We start from the raw sequence: 27,346 nt of genomic DNA, 5'->3' as shown, positions 1-27,346 counted from the left end.
AATCATAGACCCCCAACCACATAGAAATCTGCTGGGTCATAGCTTGACTTTTGTCCTCAAGCTTTGTATGTTTTTTTAACCCATACTCAGTCACTATTATAGCTCTTATTAAAGTTTTTATTAAAGTTTTTAAAAATTATTTTTACAGTAATCTTCCTTGGATGTAGGAGGTCGTGGGTTCAAACCCTGGCCAAGCCATACCAAAAGCTTATAAAAATGGTACTAACAGCTGCCTTACTAGGCACTCAGCATTAAGAGGTTAGTGTTAGGACTGGTTGGCCTGGTGTCAGGATAATGTGACTGGGTGGGACATCATGCTATGTGTCTGCGTCATGATGCCCCAGTGCTACACATCACTATAAACTGCCACACTGCATACATTGTAGTGATATAACTGAAAAATTGTTAAAGCTACATTAAAATACAAATCACACACACACACATTTTTACAGTCAGAATATTAATAGTGGTTTTCATTTTGTGATGTTTTTCCCTCACAGTTGTTCCCCTTTGAATTTGGGTTAGAGTTGGTTTCCATCTCCCAATCTGCTATTTTACATACAAGTTGTTAGATATTGTGAAGTTGAATCAGTTTAATTATAAACTTGAAAGAGATGTGTTTTGGATTTTTAACATAGCTTTAACAATTTGAGTCATATCACAACGATGGCTGCAGTATGTCAAGTTTATAGTGATGTCCAACATGGAGCATCATGCCGCAGACATGTAACATCATGTTCCACCCGGTCACATTATCCTGACACCAGGCTGCCCATTTCTAATACTAACCTCTTAATGCTGGGTGCCAAGTGAGGAAGATGCTGGTACCATTTTTATAAGTATTTGGTATGACTCAGCCAGGATAGGAATCTGCAACCTATGCATTTGGGGCAGACACTCAAACCATTTAGGCCAATAGAGCGGTAAAAAAAATGAAAGAAATATGAAACAGTTGCTTTTTTGTCAAGTTGAAGAGCTTTATTGATGTTTTTGTGGTTATAATCATTTGGATCACCATGTGTCCAAGAAATATCTGCTGATATTAGCTGACACTTGGTCTTTATTCCTGATCAGCCTTTGATCAAACTTGTTATGCAAATTGCATAAAAAATTTGGCAGAAAACACATACATAAAATTTAGTCTGTACGAATTACCTAAAAACTGTAAGTAACAATTTTATTATTTATATACCTGAAGAAAAAAAGTCTTAAAAAGTGTATTAAAAGGACACACTTTTCAGTAATCACTGTTTTGTTTTGTTTCACTGTCTTGTGTAATCTATTTTGTTTCAGTGTCTTCAGTAATCTTTTTGTTTCATTGCTTCCAGTAGTGCATCCGGTAATCTTCATGTTTTGTTTCATTGTCCCCATTATTATCTCTTCTGTGTGTCAGTATCCCTACTAATCTTTCTTTTATGTTTCAGTGTCCCCAATAATGTTATTTTTCATTCATTACACTCGGTAATCTTCATGTTTTGTTTCTTTGTCCCCATTATTGTCTCTACTATGTGTCAGTGTTCCCACTTATCTCTCTGTTATGTTTCAGTTTCCCCAATAATCTGTTATGTTTCATTCGTTGCACCTGTTAGTCTTTATGTTTTGTTTCATTGCCCCAATTATTATTTATACTATACGTCAGTATCCCTACTAATCTCTCTCTTATGTTTCAGTGTCCTCAACCAAATGAGGATATCATGCTGAAAAAGAAATTAGGGGAGCACAAACAGAACTTTCAACTTTCAGCATCTTGTAAGTTAAACAGCTGTCATATAATGTTCATATGTACATTACACCACAGGGGCTCATATCATTGCTTGTAACCAGACCATTTCCCACGCTGCTGCTCGACATGGCCATGATCGTGCCTGCTTAATATGCAAGAACAACATGCTAAATGGAATATTGCCTTCTCATTGGCCCACTGAGAAGAAGTTATAAATAAATACAGGATGTCATTTTCTTTTAACCGATGAGAGGACAGTATTCCATTCATGATCATGGCCATGTCAAACAGCAGCATGGGGAAATGGTCTGGCATTCCTTAAAGTTATGATAGTAAGTCAATCATTGGTACCAAATGTAGCCTGAAATATCAGTGTTTATTTGTAAATAGGTTGCATGTGAAAGGAGAGACAAATCATCCCTTGTAGTTATTGTATAGTGCGTGTGTGACAGGTACATTGTAAGCAGTGATATGAGCCCCTGTACATTACAATCTCTTGAGACCAAACATCAGTCAACTGAAATCCCCTTGAGACTGAACCCTATGTCTGGTCTTGAATTCATCCTTTAATTTCAATAAATGTTTACTCAATAAACCAAAACACATTTTCACTGAAAACTAGCATATCGATTTTCTGTCCCCTCAAAAATGTACATCTTATACAACAGCGAATCCCATATATAGAATCTAAATCAGAGTATTTAGCCAGCCAGTAATCATTGCATAGTTTAAAACCATACAGTGTAAAGTAACATCAAACACAGAAACACATACAAATGTGATTAAACCCTAATTATCCCATAATATTCTAAATTTTGAATACTCCAAATATTGGTGTTCTGTCAAAACATTAAAGGTTTACATGATTGTAAGATAACATCTGGTCACTTGACTAAGACAGTGGTTCTGAACCAATGAGTCGTGACCAAAACGGTGTCACCATGCTGTTACCTAGTGGGTTACCTAGATTAGCCTTAATAATTTGAAATTACTTATCCAAGTGGCTGGCTTTTTAGCATTCAGTGGGTCATGAGGCTAACACCACAAATCTAATCTGAGTTGCTGCCCAAAAACATTAAAAACCACTACTTTAAGATATCACCAGATCACATAATTGTTAGCTAACTCCAAGTCAGATTATTCTAAGATAACACCAGGTCACATAATTGTAAGATAACATAAGGTTGCATTATTGTTTGGTTACATCAGGTCCGGTTATTGTAAGATAACAACAGGTCACATAAATGTATGATAAAACCAGGTCACATTATTGTACGATAACACTGGGTCATGTTATTACAAAATAACACCAGGTCACATAATTGTAAGATAACACTAAGTTATTTTTTATGTTTCCATAAGTATGTTCCACAACAGACATGATGAAGCAAAATAAGGAAAGTTTTAATATTTTTATAAAGTTTTAATTGTATTTCATGAATACCTTAATCATCTAACATAAAAATTTATGCAAACACAAAGTTTAAGGTGACCATTTAGAACATTATGAATTTTGAATGTTTTGCACTCACTTCTCTTACTAATTTTGTCAACTTTGTCAAAATTCTGGGTGGTGTGGGAAGCCGTTTCACTTAGATATTAATAGTCCAGAAAAACCACCAGAAATAGTTTCTTTCTAAGATATTTTTTTTGCTTCTTTAAAACTTGAAGAGATATTGACCAAATTTGACAGAAAGCATCTTATCTTGAATGCCTTTCATATGTGTGTATACTTTATATTCCCTAATTAATACCCTCCCCCCTCCACATTTTTAAAAAACAGAAAATTTAAAAGCTGCAGTGTATGACCTGTGCTTTTCAATACCTCTCTGTATCAGTTCCATGATTACAACAAAATGCTGCAGCAGTCTCAGTAGATCACTCTGTTACAATGTATATATCAATGTATTAATTACTAAAACCACAGGCACACATGTAGAGTTAAACATGATGCAACAGCTGGGCAGCATATTCAAAGACTTACCAGTCCTACTGCAACCAGCTGCTGAGTGGGACAATGTGTTGATCAATTGATCATTTTAACTGTGCTGATATTTACAGTGACTGATTTCAGTGGCAGAAAGACTCCTAGATGTACATGTGGTCATTATAAGAGTACATCAAAAGAGCAACTTTAGCTTTCATTATTGTACTCTAATAAACATACATCATGTGGAAATGTAACGACCCTGGGAGCCTTAATTAGGGAATATATGGTATGATGTCAATCCACTATCAGATATGGTCATTATTACTAAAACAAAAACTCCAGATCTACAAAACTAAATTTTCATAACATGTTCTACAGAAATTGTCCTGGCAAAAAGACCTTTAAAACTTTAACAAATAATGTTGGTCAGCCATCAGATATGGTCACCATTACTAAAAACAGATAAAATTATTTTTCTTTATCTAAATGCCAATCAAAATGATAGCAGTATTGACAGAAAACATCCCGACACAGATTATCTATAAAAGATGCTACTGTTATCAGATATGGTCACTGCTGCTTAAAATAGAAAAACCTTTAAATGACTTTTTTTCAATAACTATGAAACAGTTGTTGGCCAGATTTAAAAGAAAGCATTTTGGCTTGAAGGTTTATCAGTTTCAAGCAAATTATTGCAATTTGACATAACATACAGCCACCATTACTATAGACAAATCTTCAAACAACTTCCCAAAATCCCAATGAACAGAATTTAACCAAACTTGATAGAATACATTCGAACATGAAGGCCTTTAAAATTTAGACATATAATGCTGACTATTTAATATGATCAGTTTTGCTAAAGAAATAAAAAAGAAACTTGGAAAGACTTCTTTTTTAAAAAAACCTGGATAGTTCTGGACCTTGTTTATTAAAAGCATTCTGACATGAAAGCCTATCAGATGTTTACAAATTATACTGATCTTCCATCAAATATGGCTGCTGTTCTCCAAATATAGAAGGCAAAACCCCTTAAAATGATTTTGTTGCAAATATAGGTATGCATGTATATGGTTAATAGCACATCATCCAGATTGTATAGTGATGATTAAAGTTCTGTTAATGCAGTTGTAAAAGCTGCTAACGACACTTGAGAAAAAAAATAACCACTCCTAATGTTGACATGTAGTAATGCAGCATACAAGAGAAAAGGTAAATCTGTGAAGAGCAAAATCAAACTGAAGTGGGAGGAAAGCATAATAGAATGAAGGCAGTCTGTTGTCCAATATGGCTGCCATTACTAAAAATAGAAAAACCTTCACAAGACACTGCTGAACAAAATGAAACCACACTTGACAGAAAGAATCATGGCAGTCAACCTACCATCAATTACTTGAAATATAAAAACATGTAACCACTTTATCTATATAAAAAAACGCTCAAAGCATCCTTTCATGAAGGCATGTCAGGTTTGTGGAAATTGTGCTTATCTGTAATCAAATACGGACACTTTTACTAAAGAAGACTAATGTCTTAGTGTTAAAAAAATCATACTTGCTTTTTGGCTAAGTTCACTTGGTTTTTAGGTAGATGTCTCTCAGGTGGGTAATCTCAGTCCGACTTTGCTTCATGCTGCAGTCTGTATAAAAATATTGTTAATCCCCATCCCCTACTCCCATCCATGGTTCAGTGTTTAGAATCTTATTGGATAAAATGCACTTACACAGCTGATTTCATGGTGGTTCTTTTCACAGGGCACAGTGCCTACAGAAAGGAGCTGATCAATGCCGTCAAACAAGACACCTTGGAAAAGATACTAAGACCATGCATGTCCAGGTTAGAGGTCTACATAAGAGGCATGAAATGTCAATACTATTATTATTATTATTATTATTATTTCAGTCATTTGGAATAATTTCCTATTCAGACAGTTCCTATTATATATATATAATACATCACAGTATGTGTACCACATATTTACCGTGTAATGTCAACAGGGTTTGCAACTTTGTATCATTGATTATATAAACATTAGATAAATCCCAAGGAAAGTACACACATACCGTTACAACGAACCATATTCTTGTTAAGTTCAGTTTCATGGTTTTCATCTAGCCCAAATTCTTTTTCTCTGTCACTCCAGATTTCTGTGTATTTTGTTCTTAGTGCATGAGATTGGAGAGGGAACTTAAAACAGAAAGGATTGCGATGAAATTGTGTACTATATTAAATTCATTTAGAAAATGGAGATTATTAATACTTTTTATCATGATTTTCATACATCACTAATGATTAATGAGTGGACAGCACACAGTTGCATGGATGCCATTGAAAGTATGGGTGGATCACAGTTTGATAACCAGTAATGTTGGTATATCAAATGGCTTTATACCAGCACTTTAAAAGCCATGTTATTTTTAATATATATATATATATATATATATATATATATATATATATATATATATATATATATATAAGAATTATTATTATAGGATTAAATGATCATGGTTGGTATTTATCAATGTGTAAATTTTACCTGATCACTTACAAAGTAAATAAAGTCTGAAGGACTTTATATAAACTTTGTGAGTGATTAGGTAAAATTTACACATCAATAAATACCCAACCATGATCATTTAATCCTTATAATTCCAATTTACTCCCTTTCTAACATCAGATCAGCGGATTTAACCAAAGAAACATTCACTTTTATGTACATCGAAGTTTTCTTTCATTAGGCTCTGAAATGTGATAGAATATATAGCCCTGTCTTCGCTAGTCAAGGTTCATCGATCGATTCTTTATACTGTGATATGGGTTAGAATGTCATAGCAGGTCATGCTATTGTTAAACTGTTATGATCATTATTTTAATGCATAAAAAATAGTTGTTGCAGTTAAACTAGGAATATTCCTCTTTTTTTTAAAATTACGCTTGCGTGTGACACGTGTTGTTATAGCAATGTCGTTTTTACTTTCTACGCATTTCGATCTTTCAAAAGCAAAATCATGTCCATTTTTAGTGACATCTCTTGGTTGACATATGACCTTGACCATTAATAACTGCTTCTGTAACATGTTGCAATAATTTAGCTTATAAAACCTGACATATGCCTACTTTGGTAAAAGGGGCGAGTGTTTGAATGCAGGAAGGTCTGTGCAATTACATTGTTTTAACTTCTAGTGGTAGATTTTACGCTGTGGCTTGTCATTTTTGGTCAGAAATCACAGGAGTGGGTGGGTGGGAGCTTGTTGTTATTATTATTAGGGTGCAAGGTGTTGATATAGATAAAACTTCACATCAAAAAATGATCTGGTAACAGGGAACCAAAAGTAGTCTGCATAATTTATCGATGTGTAAAAAACAATCCAGATCAGTATCATGTGACTGTTTACATCCAGTCAAAGCGCAGAAAACGCAGTCAATTTACAAAAATTGGAATTATAAGTTATTCATTAGTTGTGGCAGAGACAGGTTTTATTGATAGATTTGTTTCAAGCTTTCCATCTGTCAATATGTATCGTATTTCATTGACACACATACACACGTCCACACATGAAATAAAGAGGTAGCTTGCTCAGCTGCCTGTATATTTGTGCTGGACCCGGAAGATACAGACCAGGGCTAAATGTAGAAAATGTCAGCCCAGAGATAGGCATGTCACCATTATTCAAAAACTTGTGATGTCTTTTAAGTTGAAGACTGTTTATATTTACTGTAAATATATACATTAACTTTGATTATCAGTTCTGTTTTCTTGGAAATAGTTGTAAAAATAATAATGATTCTCAAGAAATAGGTAGCAGAACTACATTTTAACCAGTTTTCATATATTTTCTAAGCACTCAGAAGGGGCACATATATACAAATATAAATAAATATTAGTTCCTTTCTGGTTTTATGAACTAATAACTTCAATTTCATCTGAGCCATATGATGCAATTTTAACCAATAGGAATGCTTATCACAAAGGCTTAGTCAAAGTTTATAATTATTATGCAGTAAACGCTGATATAATTAATTGAGTGATGAACTAAAGCAAATTCTGTATGAAATTAGTTTTCCATTATCCTTTACGATGAATAAATTTAGTATGGTTATCAGTGCATCCACCCCCACCCCCTGAAAAACAAAGGGGGGGGGTTACTATAAAATAATGAATTTTCTTAAGTATTGATCCCAACAACAGTTTTGTAAGCAATATTGTGGCTTTATTCAGCTTAAACTAACAGTGGGTAGATTAACCAATTTAGATCTGCACTGAGACACTGATTCAAGCACGACGAATATAAGCAAGATAAGTCATCTTTATGCCAGAAAGGATAAGCAGATTACTAACTCATTGTACGGATTAAAATTAGGTGCTTTTTTGACATGTTGGAACAAATGTCTATGTGTTGAATTAAGAAATAAAAAATATTTCTTATTTCCATCAGTAAACCTGCTTGTGAGTTTTAAATTTGACATGTTTTGCACTGATATGATGTCTGCTGGTTAGAGGGGTGGTTCTCCTAGGGGGATACTTTTGAACACAAAATTGTCTGTGCTAATCGATTCTTGCTGTATTGTTACATGAACCCAGACTTTAAACATAAATTTGTTATCAAGAAATTGACCTTTAATTTGACTTTTGGTTAAAACAATTTAGTAGACCCTGAAAACTTGAGTCGAGTGTGTGATTAGGTTGCAATGTTTTATGAAAGCTAGATCTTTTTGCATCTATATTTTGTCAGTAATGTAGAATTGAGATTCTTTATCTATAGATCATTCTGAAGTAAAGGAAATAAAAATGAATCCTGTGATAAAACACAGGAATGGCAAAAATTTGGCCAACAAACAAAGAAACAAACTAGTACAATCTCCATAATTGGCTACCCCCCCTTTTCTGTATTCATGCCTATTTGCCTGAACGTAAATACTGTATTTGAAAGTTTAGTAAATTGAGTATACCAGTAAATGAAAATATAATTTGTGCAAATTAATAATCTGCAAATTTCATACAGTTATGTTCTTTTGACTTTTCAGATTGGAGCTGGAACATGAGAAGATGGCCAAATGTAAAGATAATGATGAAATTGCAGCATGCCAGGAAAGGATAGACAAGATCAACAAGGAGATAGAAGAGAAAAAGTAAACAATATTTTAAAATATTACTTGATTGTCTCTAATTGGTAGATCCTCACTTTACAGGTAAACTTGCCTATGAATTGGCATAGCATTTTCTACAAGTCACTGGTCTTTTCTAAAACTGAATATTTTGTGGTGGAATTCCTCCTAAATATCCCTCTTCATCCATTCACTTAAAGTTAATGGGGTTGGGTTGGGATAAATGTAGGGTTTGCAGGTATGGTCTGCTGTTTTCACGCATTTGGTTGGTTTTGGGGCATGATATTTTGATAAAAGTAGCACCAATCCCATAATCAGCCATTGTCTGATTGACCCTGAAAATAAGATAGTTTCTTTTGATATTGGTTCCACATTATTAGAGAGAGCAGTGTTTGGTTCTTAATGAAAAATATAATGAAATTAGTGTGAAATTTGAAGTTGTAGCGCATGAATTTTGTAATTGTTATGTTGGGTAAGCGGTCACCCCATCACTGAACCCTGCCACTTTATAGTAATATATCCTGGCACACCAGGAATCGGAACATAATAAATCATATTAGTCTTGCTTGAAATTGGTCAGCACTCAGTTGTAATTTTTGTATCAGACAGTTTTTGTGGGAATACATTTTTGTGTTTTTAGAAAGATTTACATTTATATTGTAAATTTTTGGAATGGGATGGTATTGACTGTCGGAGTATTGTTTTGCTGGGCTTTAAGACTCTTGGTTATCATCAACTATTGAATCCACAAGTATTGATACTCCATGAGTTCATAGTAAATAATAAATGACTGACAGCTAGTGGTAGGATAATGGAGCTTGGCTTTTTGATCTGTAGTTTGTACCCTCTAATATTTTGTATAGTGTCAATCCTAAACATTCACAATTTTTTCCCTATATTTTTGTACAGAGAATTTTATTCTTTATAACATTTTTCTAATATTTTTACTTAAGAATCAACTGAGAATATTGAAAATATATTTTTACCTATAATTATTGTTATGCTAAAATAATTAATAAAATATCCAGTTTTTTACAGAACATAGATTACTGTCTGTGAGATTATGAAATAAACTAAAATCTTTCTGAATTTTTTTTTTGTTGTTGTCCCACCATGACTGTGGTATGGCATGGTGTTAATCATGTCTGGAGATATGTTTGTCTGTCCATTCATCACCTTTCGATAGGTTTTACGTTTAGTCAGTTTTCAGGTACTATGGTGGGATGTCTGTGTTCCGTAAACACATTTTTCTACTTGCGTAGAAATTCTTACAGTACAGCCATCTTCATCTGATCAAAACTGTCCATCACATCATGAGATGGGAATGCTTCGTTAGATTTTATCTCAATTGGTCATTTATCGGAGGAGCTTATGGGATGGTCATATCGATCATCCATTGTCTGTCCATCCGTTAGCACATATTTGTTATTGTTACTCCTAATAAACTGCTTCAGTGGCCTAGTGGTTAGTGCATATGCCTCAGATGCGGGAGGTCGTGGGTTTGATCCCTGGGTGAGTCATACCAAAGACTTACAGAAATTGCTACTCCTATAACTACTTACAGGATTGTCAATAAACTTTACACATTCATCCTATGGTCTAGTTAGGCCAAAATCAAAATGATGGCCAGGAGAGCATCAGTCCCCTTGAGGGACTTTCGTTGCACTTTGAATTGCCTTTGAGCAATCTAAAATGATTAACATTATCAACCTTTCTGCCATCTAAATGTTGTATCATTATTTCCCTTCTCTCCATCTAAATGCTTTAACATCATTTACCTTCTTGCCATCTGAATGCGGTAATATTATCTCGCTTCTAGCCATCAGAATGTAATAAGATTATCTCCTTTCTTACCATCTGAATGCTGTAATATTATCTCACTTATAGCCATCTGAATGCTGTAACATTACCTCCCTTCTTACAATCTGAATGCTGTAACATTGTGTTACTTCTAGCTATCTAAATGCTGTAACATTATCTCACTTCTAGCCATATTAATGCCGTAATATTATCTCCCAACTTGCACTCTGAATGCTGCAACATTATCTCTCTTCTAGCCATCTGAATGCTGTAACACTGTGTTACTTCTAGCTATCTAAATGCTGTAACATTATCTCACTTCTAGCCATATTATTGCCGTAATATTATCTCCCAACTTGCAATCTGAATGCTGTAACATTATCTCATTTCTAACCATCAAATGCTCTAACATTATCTCACTTCTAGCCATCTGAATGCTTTAACATTATCTCTCTTCTAGCCATCTGAATGCTGTAACAGTGTTACTTCTAGCTATCTAAATGCTGTAACATTATCTCACTTCTAGCCATATTAATGCCGTAATATTATCTCCCAACTTGCAATCTGAATGCTGTAACATTATCTCATTTCTAACCATCAAATGCTCTAACATTATCTCACTTCTAGCCATCTGAATGCTTTAACATTATCTCTCTTCTAGCCATCGAATGCTGTAACAGTGTTACTTCTAGCTATCTAAATGCTGTAACATTATCTCATTTCTAGCCATATTAATGCCGTAATATTATCTCCCAACTTGCAATCTGAATGCTGTAACATTATCTCATTTCTAACCATCAGATGCTCTAACATTATCTCACTTCTAGCCATCTGAATGCTTTAACATTATCTCACTTCTGGCCATCTGAATGCTGTAACATTACCTTTCTTCTAGCCATCTGAATGCAGTAACATTATCTCCCTTGCAGACCTAATCATTCTCAGTAAGAACCTTAACATACACGGAGAAGGCCTTGATCAAGTTTAATTTTCATTATTTTATGATGAAATTGTATGAAGTAATGACCCCTTAGAACATTGCTATTTAATTTGAGGTGTGCTCTGACTGTAAGTTTTTAAGGGCATTTGTACTGTTTAATGACAGGCAAGTTCCATTAATGGTAAGGGTCAGGGTCAGATAGCACATAATTTAATGGTGTTAATCCAGACTATTGTGAGTCCAAATAGGTTTGTCATGTTGCATACAACACTTTTCAGTAAATGTTAGGTCACAGTGAGTTATATTTCACTGTCTGGTGATTTTGAGTAACCTTTGCATTAAGCTCATTTTCTCAGATACTACCATCTACAGAGTCTAATAACTTTTTAAAATTTCATTATGAGGAATACTCTGATCATCTGTGAAAAGTAGGTCAGTGTGGCCTGTATTTCAAGGTTCAACCATTTATGCTTACCTTTGTTTTGAGCTCAGTGTTTTTAGGTTGGGTTTTGTGTTGATTTTTTCAGACTCAGTTACTGATAGAGTCACAGAAGTTGATATTTAGATGTATCATTCCATGGTTGAAAGAAGCAAATATTACATCAAGATTTGTACCTCAAGAATAAATATAAATTTATAGCATTCATTAATTGCAATCTATCCCATACCACCATTGATGGTTTTCTTATTTTAATTTTAAATTTTGGATATTCATAATAAAGTCATTTGTATTAGAAAAAGAACACGTTTTCTATTATTATAAATTTGTTCAGTTTGACATTTTTACTCCTTTTCCAGAGAAATACCATCTGAAGAGTTGCTTAACCAAGTTGATATTGATCAGGTTGATTGGATGAAGATTTCTGTAGTTCATGTAAGTAAACAAATATGTGAGGGTTACTGCTTATCTTTTTTTTACATATAACATTATAGTTAGATTTTTTTTGATGGTTAGCAGAGAAAATAATTTTCAAACAAATATAAAATTACCAGCTAGTTTGATCTACAACTATTGCTTTCTTCTCAGGTAACAGGAAGTACCTTCCTCCACCTCTTATCTACTCTCCTAAGGTATTATGACTGGGTAATGTATTTAAAGAAGAAACTATTTTTTTTTTCAAGTAAAGTGTTTCTTTGCAAATACGTACCTAATCATAACACAAATACACTCTCCCAGCCTCCCTGCAGTTACATCCATATGGAGAACATGCCTTATGCTCCAGTAGTAACAGAGATATTAATGAGTTGTGCCATCAATCCCTATATCATGGGGAGATCATTCTGCTTGACCACGAACTAGGTGGGCAGATAATGTTTAGCTTTTTGTAGCTAAAAGTATTATCTGGGAGGGCTGGATTTGCAAGGTAGTAGTAGGTCTCATAAGGTATTAAGACTGGGTATTAAGACTGGGTAAGTGTTCATGATGAAACATATTTTACCAGAAAAATATTAGTTTCTGTTAGTGTAAATCCTACTCAGTTATGACACATCACACATTGCAGACAAATTTCACTTCTATGCACAATTTTATTTTTTCCAGCCCCCCCCCCCCCCCCCCCCCCCCCCGTTCTCAACATTTGCTTATATCGACAATATTACATCAGGGCAGAGGATGTTGAGGTAAATGGGTACTACTGTAATTAAGATTTCCACTTGTAAATATGTGAGATATGCATTAAGATGTGAATTTCATGAATATTGTTTTTCTTGTGGTCATGACATAAGCATTCATGCTGCTGTTTCCATTATTTTCCAAACCCATTAACTTCTCAATCATTGAAGTGTTTGATATTTCTAAAATGTACTAAAATTAAGCTTCTATGTGGCTGTGCTCTAATATCTACCCTTTTGCATTAAATCTTTGACCCAGGAGTTTTCTTTTTTCCAACTGTTCAACCAATATCTATGGATTGAACTTTAGCAAACTTTTTAAAGGCCTGTGTAGGGTTAAAGCAATCTGGAGTACATACTATTTAAGCCTATCCTTTGTATTATATAGGCATGCCACCTTTTTGGGCAGCAGCTGTGGCATCATCATTATTTTCAATGTTTAATGATTTTGGTTTTTCAGTGATGTTTTGATTGTGCAACTTTACTTGCAGACCCATGCCTTCTTGTTTAAGCATATTTGTATTAGTTACCACAAAGTATGTAGATTTTTGTCTGGGTTACATATGTGGGAAGCAAGACATAGCAAACACTTTCTACCACTGGTGGTGATGGCATCAGCGGTTAAGATTTTGGTTTAAGGTTTTCCTTTGAATGTGTTTGCTAAGCCCGGAAATAGATTTCGCAATTATTACAAATCAAAAACAAATCATTCTGCAACATGAGCACTTGACTCTTTTTGCCTTGGAGCTCAGTCATAAACAATTGGTGTTGTTATTTCTTTTATTTGCTGATGTTTCCTACATCCCTTGATAGATTTTCATCATCCTTATCTTTAGCTGTTATGAAGATATGATAATTTATTCTACAAATGCTTGTACCCCCTTGGGTTGAAGGTAACCCTGGAAGAAAATTTTTGTTATGGTTTTTGTAAAAGTTTATAATTTGCATATTTTTTCTAATTAAAGACACCACTTCTGCCCCCAAAATATGGTCTCTCAAGACAGGTGGTCTCTCATTATAGGCAATAATACTATATCGGTGGCACTCTACAGTTTCGTATTTTGTATAGGGCTAGAATTTTAAAGAAAAAGAATTTTGCCCAGTTTTCCTCACTGGTTATACTGGTTATTTAAGAAAGACCTTGTATATCTTCGGTTTAGTTCAAAAAACCTTTAATTCCCTTTATTTTGGTGTATGATTGATGGGTGTAATATGGGTTATAGAGTTTTCAGCTTGGCCTTACTCCAGATGTGCACATTTCAAAAAAGTGCTAGCTCCACTTGGTTAATTTCACTTCCTGAACTCAGGTAAATTGTATAAAAAAGATGCAATAATTTTTTTATATTTTATATATTTGGTAATTCATTCATTGCACTTTCAGAAGCTGCTATTGCTATTTTTTTCATTAAGTATAACCACAAACGAAATGGACCTTCTATCAGTCAGAAGGACCACCAATTTTCAAAAGCAGGAAGTCCTACGGGCTGCCTACTTAAAAAAGTTCGTGTTGAACCCTGAAGTAAGTGCAGAAGCTTGTAAACACCATCGACTTTAGGGTATATTTCCTGAACTCATGGACAGATTTACCTTTTTTGGTACTCTTATTTTATTGCTTCAGTTTCCTAAAGCTCTTGCTGGATTTTGTTCTTACATTGGATTAATCATTTTGAAGCTGCTACAAGCTTGCTCAGCCTTTTTGACTGTGGGGTCAAGGTCATATTGTGTGACATTGCTTTGATCATGGGCTGAACATGTAGTCTTTGCTTTCTTCTTCCTTTGCAGAGGCTATAAAATTGTCACCTTTTGACATCTTTCAATATTTGTATAAAAAAATTCCAGAAAAATAATTCTTTTGATTTTGGTATAGTTACTAGATAGAAATAGAAATACAGGTAAGTATGAAAGATGAAATTCTGCAATACTGTACATGCTGTAAGGCCAGATATGACTCTGTTGTAAATCAGAACAAAAGAAGGTAAATAATATAAGGATATATATAAGATTTAAGGATATATATATATATATATATATATATATATATATATATATATATATATATATATATATATAATATTTAAGGATCATATTGTTCATTTGTGTGAGAAAAAAATTGGTTGTTTAAAGGAAGGAGTTCTAGCTTGAGGATTCAACATATTTTCTGGCACCTCCATTATGAAACTTTACTCAACTCCAGATCTTTGATCAGTCAGAGAGCTGCACATATCAGTTTCACATAATAATTCCAAGTTTCTGGTAACATTTGTTACTCAACATTTTGAGTAAAAGTAGATAACGGATAGGTCTGATTGCTTAAATAAATGTTTGCAGGCAGCAAACTGTAATAATATGAAATATTTTACTTGTAATTTGTTTAGGGCTGCTCCAGTAAAACATACCTGGGTCCCAGTTAAGGCACTTTTAATGTATGGTACTCACCCATAGGTACAATTTACAATTTTCTTCTCATTTTAATATGGACTCTGTGAAATCAAAGTACCCAAGCATATATTTTCAAAAACCTACCTTCCTTGGGTTACATATATATTTAAATGTAACAGCCCTTACAAATTATAATGATTTTTATTTATAATTTTGCTTGTGTATTACTTATTTTGCATGTGTTTTTAGTTGAATTCAAGGTTTTCTTCAAAAGCTTGTGAGTACATGTGGAAGAATGCCCTTCAGCCATTAATCAACCGCAGTCGGTGGACTAAAATCGAAGAGGATGCACTACAGCGGTTGGTGGAAAAGTATGAGATGCACAATTGGGAATCCATTGCAAAAGAGCTAGCAGTAAGTTCCAGCATTGGTGTTTTCCTTCATGTCATTCTTATCCCTACACTTTTGCTAAGAAGGTGATATAGTCATTATCCTCGTTCATAGATTTCACTACCCATCTGATGGTATGACCATCTGTCGGTGACAGTCACTTCTTCTTATACATTGGTTGGAGGGTTTTATTGAAACTTTGTAGGCCAAATACGCCATTGGTGCACATGTGAAATAATGTTGTTTTTTTTCTGAAGGTCCATTTTATTGGGACATATCATTAAAAGCAACTGTAAAAATGGGGAATGTTTTGAGAAATAATGCTCATCAGCACTTCCCTTTCAACACCAGTTATAGAATTTTATTGAAATTTCCAGGCTTGATATGTACTTAGTTTAAATGCATAATAATGTTTTACCATTTTCCTCCAGTCCATTTTTGGTTAAATTTCTTGAAAAGTGGTAACTTGGTAAGTTTTTTCATTATGATATCCCATACACTGGTTAATGGATTTTATTGAATTTGCAATTAGTGTCAAGGTGCATTAACTGTGTACTTTTTTCCTTCATCTTATTTTGAAAAGTTTCTTTAAAAATTATAAAATTAAGGGGGTTATTTTGAGAAATAAGTTTGTCATTGTTTCTTTCCCGTACTTATTAATACATGGCCACTTTTGTGCGGTGCCATAAAACACTACTACATAAATTCTCTTCCAATACTACCTGGAGAATTGAAACTTTGTAGGCTATGTGTGGTTTTTGTAAACGTGCAGTAAGGTTTTACTTTTTTTCCTCTGGTTCATTTATGGGAAATTGTTAGAACAAAACTTTTTATGGATCCTCTGAAACTGCTTGAGTAAATGTATTATCAGCAGGGAGATTATTTTTGCCTCATTGTGTCATTCTGTCCATTTTTTCAATCATCTATCCGTCTTTCAATCATCCCGTCCATGGTAAAACTTGTCACTGCATCGACTCCCTCACTGCTGGGATTTTTTTTGTTTTTGTTTTCAAATTAAAATTTACCGTAAAAATGTTTGAAGCACATTTACAATAAAATCATACTTTTTTCTTCAGGCCTGTTTTTAAAAAAAAAACAATTCTTGAAAAATTGTCCCAAAGAAGTGTATGTTTGAGGGATTTCTTGCATACTGCATGGAAGATCTTTAAAAAAAACTTTGCTAGCTAGATATGTGATTATTATAGATGTTTATTCGATTTAGATGTGCAATTTCTTCCTCTAGCCCATTTTGGCATGCTTTGTGTTGCACTGCCTGACAATAATACTGTGATAAATGTTAAAGAAAAAAATACATTTTTTTTTGCTATTGTAAAAATCTCAGATCTAGGCAAGAATATGTTTTATGATGTTTCTGTAGATAATAAATTTTTTGTTTTGCAGACAAACCGGACACCATTCCAGTGTCTACAGCATTATCAGCAACATCTCGCCAAGTCAGAGAAAGGGTAAACTAGATACCATATTTAACATAATAAATGCACACCAATGATATCAATAACATTGAGTTTGTAGCTTGCATGTACATACTAGAAATGTCACCTCCCTTTTTCTGTTTTGTAGCTCTCCAGTTAGCTGCATCGTGTCGCGAAAAATAGTAAAGTTGAATAAAGTGCATGCTAGATCCATATTTGACACTTGTTTAATCCAGTTAAGTTAAGTGGTAACAGGATATAATAAATACATAGTGATAAATTTCAAGACATTAAACATGCATTGAGATAAATTTCAAGACATCAAACATGCATCGAGATAAATTTCAAGACATCAAACATGCAATGAGATAAATTTCAAGACATCAAACATGCAGTGAGATAAATTTCAAGACATTAAACATGCATCAAGATAAATTTCAAGACATTGAACATGCATCAAGATAAATTTCAAGACATTAAACATGCAATGAGATAAATTTCAAGACATTAAACATGCATCGAGATAAATTTCAAGACATTAAACATGCATCGAGATAAATTTCAAGACATTAAACATGCATCTAGATAAATTTCAAGACATCAAACATGCAATGAGATAAATTTCAAGACATTAAACATGCATCGAGATAAATTTCAAGACATCAAACATGTATCGAGATAAATTTCAAGACAGTAAACATGCATCAAGATAAATTTCAAGACATCAAACATACAATGAGATAAATTTCAAGACATCAAACTTGCAATGAGATAAATTTCAAGACATTAAACCTCCATCGAGATAAATTTCAAGACATCAAACATGCATCGAGATAAATTTCAAGACATCAAACATGCATCGAGATAAATTTCAAGACATTAAACATGCATCGAGATAAATTTCAAGACATCAAACATGCATTGAGATAAATTTCAAGACATCAAACATGCATCGTGATAAATTTCAAGACATTAAACTTGCAATGAGATAAATTTCAAGACATCAAACATGCATCGAGATAAATTTCAAGACATCAAACATGCATTGAGATAAATTTCAAGACATTAATCATCCATCAAGATAAATTTCAAGACATCAAACATGCATCGAGATAAATTTCAAGACATCAAACATGCATCGAGATAAATTTCAAGACATCAAACATGCATCGAGATAAATTTCAAGACATTAAACATGCATCAAGATAAATTTCAAGACATCAAACATGCATCGAGATAAATTTCAAGACATCAAACATGCATCGAGATAAATTTCAAGACATTAAACATGCATCAAGATAAATTTCAAGACATTAAACATGCATCAAGATAAATTTCAAGACATTAAACGTGCATCTAGATAAATTTCAAGACATCAAACATGCATCGAGATAAATTTCAAGAAAATCTGGATCTTCGTAGCAGGATTTAGTTGATGATTCCAAGCCACGAGGTCTAGTAAGGATTATTTGATGTGAGCGTGGACCACAAAGAGAGGTGTGGTGCAAATATTATTTATGATACTGTGGATTTATTTTAAAAAGTAGGTCTTGTATGCAGTATAATATTTAAAAATATGAGAACTTGTTATAAGGCTTCTGATGTAGAATTGTAATTTAAGAACCAAAAGTCTTTAAATTGTGTGCTGCTCTCTGTAAGACACTGTTCTATGTATTTAACTTAACTTAAAAAAAAAAATCATGGATATTTCATGTTCGATTTTGTTGTTGTTGTTGTTGGGTTTAACACCATATTTCAGGACACGATAGGCTATGCCTGTGGCCAGTATTAATGGTGGAGGAAGAACCTGGGAAAACCTCGGGAAGAACCACCGACCCACGAGAAGATACTGGCGAGCTTTCTCACATACCTACGTTAGCCGAATCCTAGACTTAAACCCACGCAGACAGAGGTGAGATGGCAGTGATCCATAACGGAGAGCCCTTTAGACCACTCGGCCACTCGGGGCCTCACCCATATTTGAAGAGGACTGGTTGATTGCAAATATGGCTAAATAACCCTCCTTCCCCCTACAAAAACAAAACAAACCTGTAGAACAGTGATTTAAAAATGGACGTATTTGCCATAAATGACTTACAAACATGCTGAAATAACAACATACTGACTCAGCATGTCAGACATTGGACATAAGGTGTCCATAAATATCCAATCCAGTCATTTGGTCACTCAACAGCTTTAATGCACAAGATGAAATTAGTGTGGATCGTGGTGCTTTTGGTAAAGTGGCGTAAAATAGTGTTTCTGGGTGAAATCATAATTGCTTTCTGAAAGAAAACAAAATCTTTTTATAAGTACATAAATTGAGAGAAAACTTGTAAAACATGGAAGGATAATACTAAAAACAGAAGTATCAAATCTGGTACTGAAAATATATTTTCCAGTACATTTAATAAAAAACTATATTGTTGTTTTCTTATTTGTTACAGTACTGTAGCTGCTTTGTATGTTATGTTGGGCATTGTTGATCACAAAATAAAATCTTGATTGGCTTATTTTTTATTAATATACAGATGGTCTGAGTAAGGTTGTCCAGTTAAACATACTTGAGAGCCAGGGAATGCAATTTCATTGTGGTTTATACACCCATAGTTGTTTTTTGGAACTCGTTGAGTAATCGGGGCACTATGATATATTTTTACATTTTTTTAAACAACTGCCTTCCTTTGGTATCATGTATGTGAAAGTGGAAAAATCTTTAGAATTCCATTGCTTTATTGAATTTTTTCAATTTTTTTTTTACAGATGTTAAATATTTTTTATTTGGACCTTTTGTTATTCACTCGTACCCTGTTAGCATGGTTAATCAAGTATCACTTGGAGTTAGCATTTTGGGCATTGTTTAATTATAGATGATTAGAATTGTATTATGTAGATAAGATGATTAGATTTGTATTATGTAGATAAGATGATTAGATTTGTATTATGTAGAAAAGATGATTAAATTAGCATTATTATATAGACAAGCTGATTAAATTTGCATTATTATATAGGCAAGCTGATTAAATTTGCAATATTATATAGACAAGATGATTAAATTTGCATTATTATATAGGCAAGCTGATTAAATTTGCATTATTGTATAGGCAAACTGATTAGATTTCTGATATGTAGATAGGCTGAATAGATCAATATTATTCTTTAGATAAACTGCCGATTATTATAACAGTATTTTCATTTAAAAAATTAGAGTCTTTTCGAGATTGTTTTTTTAAAAACTAAAATCTTGTGAGCATGATTGAGCATAAACCTTTTCAATACAAATGAAGTTTGGCAAATATATTTGTATTCATGTGAAACTGCATGAATTTAGATCTGCCATTTGATAATATGCTGTCAAACAGGGTGCTTGCAGTTTGTTGGGAGTAATCAGTAGAACAACAACTACCATGATCTGCCTGTGCCTTAGGCAACAACTGATAAGGGTTTGTGTTGTGTGCAGTGTGTAGTGTTTGCATTTTAGAAAAACATCCCCTTTATACCATTTAACTTTCTGACAACATTTTGCTCTTTTGAAGTGAATGGACTGCTGAGGAGGATGACCTGTTGAAGGAAGTGGTGGATACCTGCAGGGGTGGACAGTTAACTGTCCAGTGGAACCAAGGTAATGGATTAAAGATAAGATCTAATTATCTTATTTCTATAGTCAAGATGGGCCAGACATTTCATTCTACTGGTTTGTTCACCGGACTATGAGACAGACATACTGGGTTTGATTCCAGATGGTAATTGGTATGAATGTTGTATTTCTTCCCGTTTCATGTGCCCGATGATAAGAGAATCTCTCTTTAATTGATTAAAACTCCTAGCTGATGAAAAGAAGCTTTCTCCTGCTGTTGATCCCAGTTTGTGTTTGCTTGAACAGAACTTTATTGAAGTAATATTAAAAACATATTTTTTGGAAACACTATTTTCCCATATACTGTATACTGAAATATCAGGCATTCTTCCATCAACTTTTCCATTATTGATTTGCAACAAAATATTATGTTTTTTCTGCAGTTTAATGACATCTGTCTCTCTCAACACATACCCCTAACATTTTCATTTTTCTGGAGCTTGTCTGGTTATAAGCTCACTACTTTCTTTTTAAAACGTTTTTGGCAGGTGCTCATCCCTGGATATTATGAAACTCTTGAGCTTAAGTTTGAGCTGATGTTTTGTTTCAATTAATCACAAATGTGTTACATTTGAAAACTCATTTAGGATTGGCTGATAGTGGAAACTCAGTCTCAGACTCCAGCTTGGATTGTTATGATCTCCAGATTGGTTTTATCATTAGAAAGGTTAGTACCATCTCTGATTTGTAGGCACCAATTGGAAGGATTCCATATATACTTGCTTATACCTCGAGTCCAACTGCACACAATATAGACCCTGTATTGCTATCACATAATGGGCCAACAGATAAGGGTCTGAAATGTTCAGAGTGTAAATTTTTATTTTAATAACTGTGTGTGCATGCAACATGGATGCTCCACTACATGGCCTGAAAACTGACCTGAACTTTAAACATTGAAGCCAAACTAACCCTGTTTTTTTTTTTGCTGATTGAACTTTTTACTTATCCAACCATAATCATTTAATCTCTTTAACCCTTTCATAATTACATCTGATCACAAGTTCAAACATGGAAGCCAACTGGCCCTGCTGAAAGAATCAGAGCTAGTGCTATATGCTGCTTGAGGTTTAGCAGCTAAATCATCTTGCCATGCAAAAACCACTCACTTTCAGTGACTGATGATGGGAACATTAGACACCCCTCATTTTGGGATGAAAACCTTCATGTCCTAGAGGTTCATATGTGTATATACCAAGCCACAGTGATGCTAGTGGGATCCATGCCCATACCTGTGTTATACTGAGAGGCTTTATGGTGAGGGACAGCAGTTATACATGAGAATATTATTCCCTGGATTCTCATTAAACTTGGTACAAGATGTCATAGGAATCTCCCAAATTATTCAAGGCTCAAAAGTTCAAGAATTAAATTTACAGAGGAGGTGAGGAGGCAGTAACTGATCTGCTTAAGTGGAATGATACATTTCCAGAACATATAAACCTCACTTTTACCAACCATTTGAGGTCGTAACTTTGTTTGAGTAGAAAACTTTCAGCTTGCTTCAGTCTTATCCACAGGCAAGCTGTACAATTAAAAACCTTGTAATTTCTTATTCCAGTTTGAATAAAGATCAGAAAATTCAAAACCCAGTAATTGCTTGCTTTAGTTGGTAAAATGTTAAGAAAATTGGGGTGGGGGGATCTTTATGTTTTTCATGACATTTTTCTCTGAAAGAATAAATATTACTATTTCAGGAATATATTGGTCACTGTAATTAGAAAAGCTGGGGTTAAATATAGAGCATATAATCTCATTCGAATGATATGTCTTCGCTTTTGTAATGGTTGGTGCCATTAATAAATTAGATAATATCAGCTTCTGATTGGCTTTTGATGTTGTCAATAATAAATGAGTTACCAACTTCTGATTGGCTGATGTAAAGGATGTTGTTGATAATAAATTAGATAATATCAGCTTCTGATTAGCTTATGTAAGAGATGTAAGAGATGTTGATAATAAATGAGACAGTATCAGCTTATGATTTGCTTATGTAAGATATGGTGTTGATATTTAATTAAATAATATCATCTACATAATGTCTTATGCATTAGATAAGGGTGATAATAAATTTGATAATATCAACTATTTATTGGCTTATGTAAGGGATAACATGTAAAGGATGATGTCAGTGATAAATTAGATAATATTAGTTTTAGATTGGCTTATGTAACAGATGATGTAATAATAATACATTTGATAATATCAACTTTTGTTGATTTAAGAATGATTTTGATAAAAGAGATATCAGTTTCTGATTGGCTTATGTTGTTGTAAAGTATGTTGTCAATAATAAATTAGATAATATCAGATTCTGATTGCCTTTTGAAGAAATGGTGTCAATAATAAATGAGATAATATTAACTTCTGATTTGCTTATCTAAATGATGATGTCAGTAATAAGTTAGGTAATATCAATTTCAGAATGGCTTATGTAAGGGATGTTGTTGATAAGAAATGAGATAATACCTTCTGATTGGCTTATGTAAGGATGATGTCAGTAATAAATGTGACAATATCAACTTTTGATTGGATTACATAAGGGATGATATCAGTAAAAGTTAGATAATATTGACTTCTAATTTCTCATGTACAGGATGGTGTCAATAATAAGTTAGATGATACTAATTTCTGATTGGCTGATGTGAGGGATGATGTAGTAATATGTATGATGATATTGACTTCTGAATGGCTTATGTACAGGATGATGTCAGTAATATGTATGATGATATTGACTTCTGGATGGCTTATGTACAGGATGATATCAATAATATGTATGATGATATTGACTTCTGAATAGATTATGCAAGGGATTTAGATGATATTGACTTCTGGATGGCTTATGTACAAGATGATGTCAATAATTTGTATGACGATATTGACTTCTGGATGGCTTATGTACAAGATGATGTCAATAATTTGTATGATGATATTGACTTCTGGATGGCTTATGTACAAGGTGATGTCAATAATCTGCATGATGATATTGACTTCTGAATGGCTTATGTACAGGATGATGTCAATAATGTGTATGATGATATTGACTTCTGAATGGCTTATGTACAGGATGATGTCAGTAATATGTATGATGATATTGACTTCTGAATGGCTTATGTACAGGATGATGTCAATAATATGTATGATGATATTGTCTTCTGAATGGCTTATGTACAGGATGATGTCAATAATATGTATGGTGGTATTGACTTCTGGATGGCTTATGTACAGGATGATGTCAATAATATGTATGATGATATTGACTTCTGGATGGCTTATATACAGGATGATGTCAATATGTATGATGGTATTGACTTCTGAATGGCTTATGTACAGGATGATGTCAGTAATTTGTATGATGATATTGACTTCTGAATGGCTTATGTACAGAATGATGTCAATAATTTGTATGATGATATTGACTTCTGGATGGCTTATGTACAGGATGATGTCAGTAATGTGGCTTATGTACAGGTTGATGTCAATAATATGTATGATGATATTGACTTCTTAATGGCTTGTATACAGGATGATGTCAATAATAAATATATATTGATATTAAGATACCATTTTGGGAGATTTGTTATGCCATTATGTATATTGATTCTTTTGTAATTCTAGTTGCCTACTACCTTGATGGAAGAAGTGCTGATGATTGCAAAAACCGCTGGATAGTCCTTGACCCCACTATAAGGCGTGGAAAATGGACAGAACAGGAAAACTGTGTATGTACATGTATCAGTTCATTCAGGTTGTTTTGTTTTTACTTAATTTGACACTGATCATGCTTTTAAGCTTTTGTCTTGCCTGCTTTTGCACATGCAAGATGTACATACCATGAAATATTGATGTACCCAAAAAATGCATTTTTTTGCCTTTGAAAAGCATTTTAAAACTCATTTCTTTATCATTTGTATTTTATGGTAAAGTCCCATTGTTTATCATTTATCATCGGAACATTTAAGGTTTGTGCATTTCAGTTGCATTTATTATCTCAGGTTTACCATTTGTTTTTTTACTGTTTTCATCAAAGCTAGAATTGACTGGTTTGTTTTTTATTATCTTATCATTTGCCATTTGTGCATTTCTTTAATCTTGCCTTGTATTCATTACCATCTAGTGCTTTATTATCTACAGTCATCAGTGAACACACATAATGCAAAAGTTACGAGAGAACACAACAAGTAGTTATTTCTCCAGTTGCTATTACAACTAATAAATGATTGCTTAAGATTCAGATTTTTGGAGTGTGCATTTCTATTATTTGAACTATATTGGCACACAAGTGGTATTGAAATCATATAAAATCTGTTAACCCTTAAAGTGATTAACAAGTCACACTACCCATACATGTTTCATAGCAATAGGTGCGACAGTTGGGTTGTTTTTAAGGTAGGCAACTGTATACACATCTAAGTACTTTGGCTTGACATGAATTGTTGTTAAACTAATTTTGATTGGATTATTGGGCTTTAGATCAAGCATTTTGTCTTCGTTAGTAACCTTGGATCAAGGAAGTTTTAAAAATACTTGTTTAAAATACTGTCTACCTAGAAATCCTCAGATGGATGACTCCTAACATGGTTCACCTACAGTTGATGATTTTTTTGGGCAATGATGACTGTGATTTTTAAAGTTCTGAAGTATATCAGATTATTGGAGCTGGTAAAGAATTACTGGAAATATCAGTAATATTGAACTTGAAAATGATGTCAAATTTCCATCTAATGTACATGCTGGGTGGACAAAAACGGTTGGCACACCATGGTATTTCAAAGTTAAATGCAGAAAAGCCAGAATACCACGCCTCATTAAAATACAGGCAGAGTGCAATTTTCAATTCTTTTCTCAAACAAATCAGTCCTGAGGGTTCTTGTACTACAAACCTTTATTGCCCTTTGTGGGTTGAGATAATTTGAATAATTAAGGATATAAAAAGAAATAAAAGTAAGGATATTTATTTTATGAAAACAATGGAAGATACACTTAATGGAACAGATAATAAATCTGACTTAGCAGTCAGCAAAGCACCGATTCAAGGAAGTGAAACTCAAGAGCTCATATTTGTTTAAAAATATCATTTTGCAGCAGGGATAGCCAAGAGAAAATATCTATATGTGGAAAATTGTTCAAGCTGGCTAACCTAGCTACAGATATGCCCCCTTAAGACAGCAAACTGATCTGAGCTGTTCTCAGCACAGAACAACATTCATGCTCAGATACGGAGCCAGTTAAGCTTATAAACAATCAACAGACTAATGCTTATACAACTAGAACCAAGATCTTTTAAAGATTTTGATTTCACCAGAGCTCTAACAGAATGGAGCAGGAAGAATGAGAGACAGATATTTAATTGTTACATAAATACTTAAATATGGTCACATGGACAGTTGAAGTGACAGGAGTTGACATCTGAGAACACTCGGATAGAGCCATATGCTCAAAAACACCTTGAACTGGTTTTTGTCATTGAACTATTTGACACATTCTGAAAGACATTATTAGGCTGTGGATGAATAAGACTCAGTCTAGAAATGCTAGTTTTGTATTTTGCAGTGTTCACAAAATACTCCTGACTATTGGATTAAAACAAACAAAACAAAAATTAAAATATCCAGTTTATGAAATTATTATCGAGAGCTTTGAACAAATGCATTGATAATTACTGCCCTAATCAAAAGTTTAGATTTAATAGAATCAGTAGAAATATAGCATGTTATTGTTTTACTTATGGTGCAATGCAAAGTTGTTGTTACTGCCCAAGAGTTGTCATTACTGCCAAGGAAAGGATCAGAGGTTGCCTGTGTTTCGCCTAAAGGAAGTAATTGAGCATTTGTCTATTTACAGTAGTAACTCTGAAAACTAACTGAATATTTCTGAGATAATTGTTTAGTCTGATTTATTACTTTCAGATGTTAATGGCAGCAATCAAGCTTCTTGGACCTCATAACTGGCAAAGGATTAAAGAGTTTGTGCCAGGAAGAACTTCTTTGCAATGCAGAGAAAGGTATGTATTCTTACACTTAATGTATTTGCAGAAAATGCTAAAAATGCCAGATTAAAAGCTATGACAGGGCTCGTGAAATTTAAACCCATGTCCACATTTAAACTGTCAAATATACCCTTTTAAGAAAACTTCAATAAATTTGGCATCTCAGATTGAGAATCTATACAGGTGACGCTCATCATATGCCAGTTCAGTTTATGCTTTTATTTTAATACCATTTATAATGAAAAATTAGCATTCAATTTGCACCACTATGCTTGTTTTTACTCCAGTGTGCTGTGACTTGTGTGTAGCTCACTTATATATGTATTTATTTGAAAATTGTGAATAATTAGTCGTTATTTGAAAACTTGGGAGTATAATTTGCCCAAGAACTTCCTTAGTTTACAA

The 27,346-nt window shown here is 33.5% G+C and overlaps 1 protein-coding gene across 1 annotated transcript in view; it reads left to right on the top strand.

The window, feature by feature from the left end:
- Positions 1-27,346, top strand: part of LOC149778840 (uncharacterized) — a 114,449-nt gene that overhangs the window by 32,176 nt on the left and 54,927 nt on the right. Inside the window, exons 5-13 of the mRNA XM_089939592.1 lie at positions 1,671-1,749; positions 5,408-5,489; positions 8,682-8,786; positions 12,301-12,376; positions 15,742-15,906; positions 17,284-17,348; positions 20,852-20,937; positions 24,571-24,674; positions 26,862-26,956. Of these exons, the coding sequence (XP_089795718.1) occupies positions 1,671-1,749; positions 5,408-5,489; positions 8,682-8,786; positions 12,301-12,376; positions 15,742-15,906; positions 17,284-17,348; positions 20,852-20,937; positions 24,571-24,674; positions 26,862-26,956 (857 nt within the window). The remainder of the gene's footprint in view (positions 1-1,670; positions 1,750-5,407; positions 5,490-8,681; positions 8,787-12,300; positions 12,377-15,741; positions 15,907-17,283; positions 17,349-20,851; positions 20,938-24,570; positions 24,675-26,861; positions 26,957-27,346) is intronic.

Source organism: Sinohyriopsis cumingii, chromosome 17, assembly GCF_028554795.1.
Source record: "Sinohyriopsis cumingii isolate HCF-2022 chromosome 17, ASM2855479v2, whole genome shotgun sequence".
In the NCBI taxonomy this organism is placed as follows: Eukaryota; Metazoa; Mollusca; class Bivalvia; order Unionida; family Unionidae; genus Sinohyriopsis; species Sinohyriopsis cumingii.
This window is presented reverse-complemented; position numbering and strand designations above follow the sequence as displayed.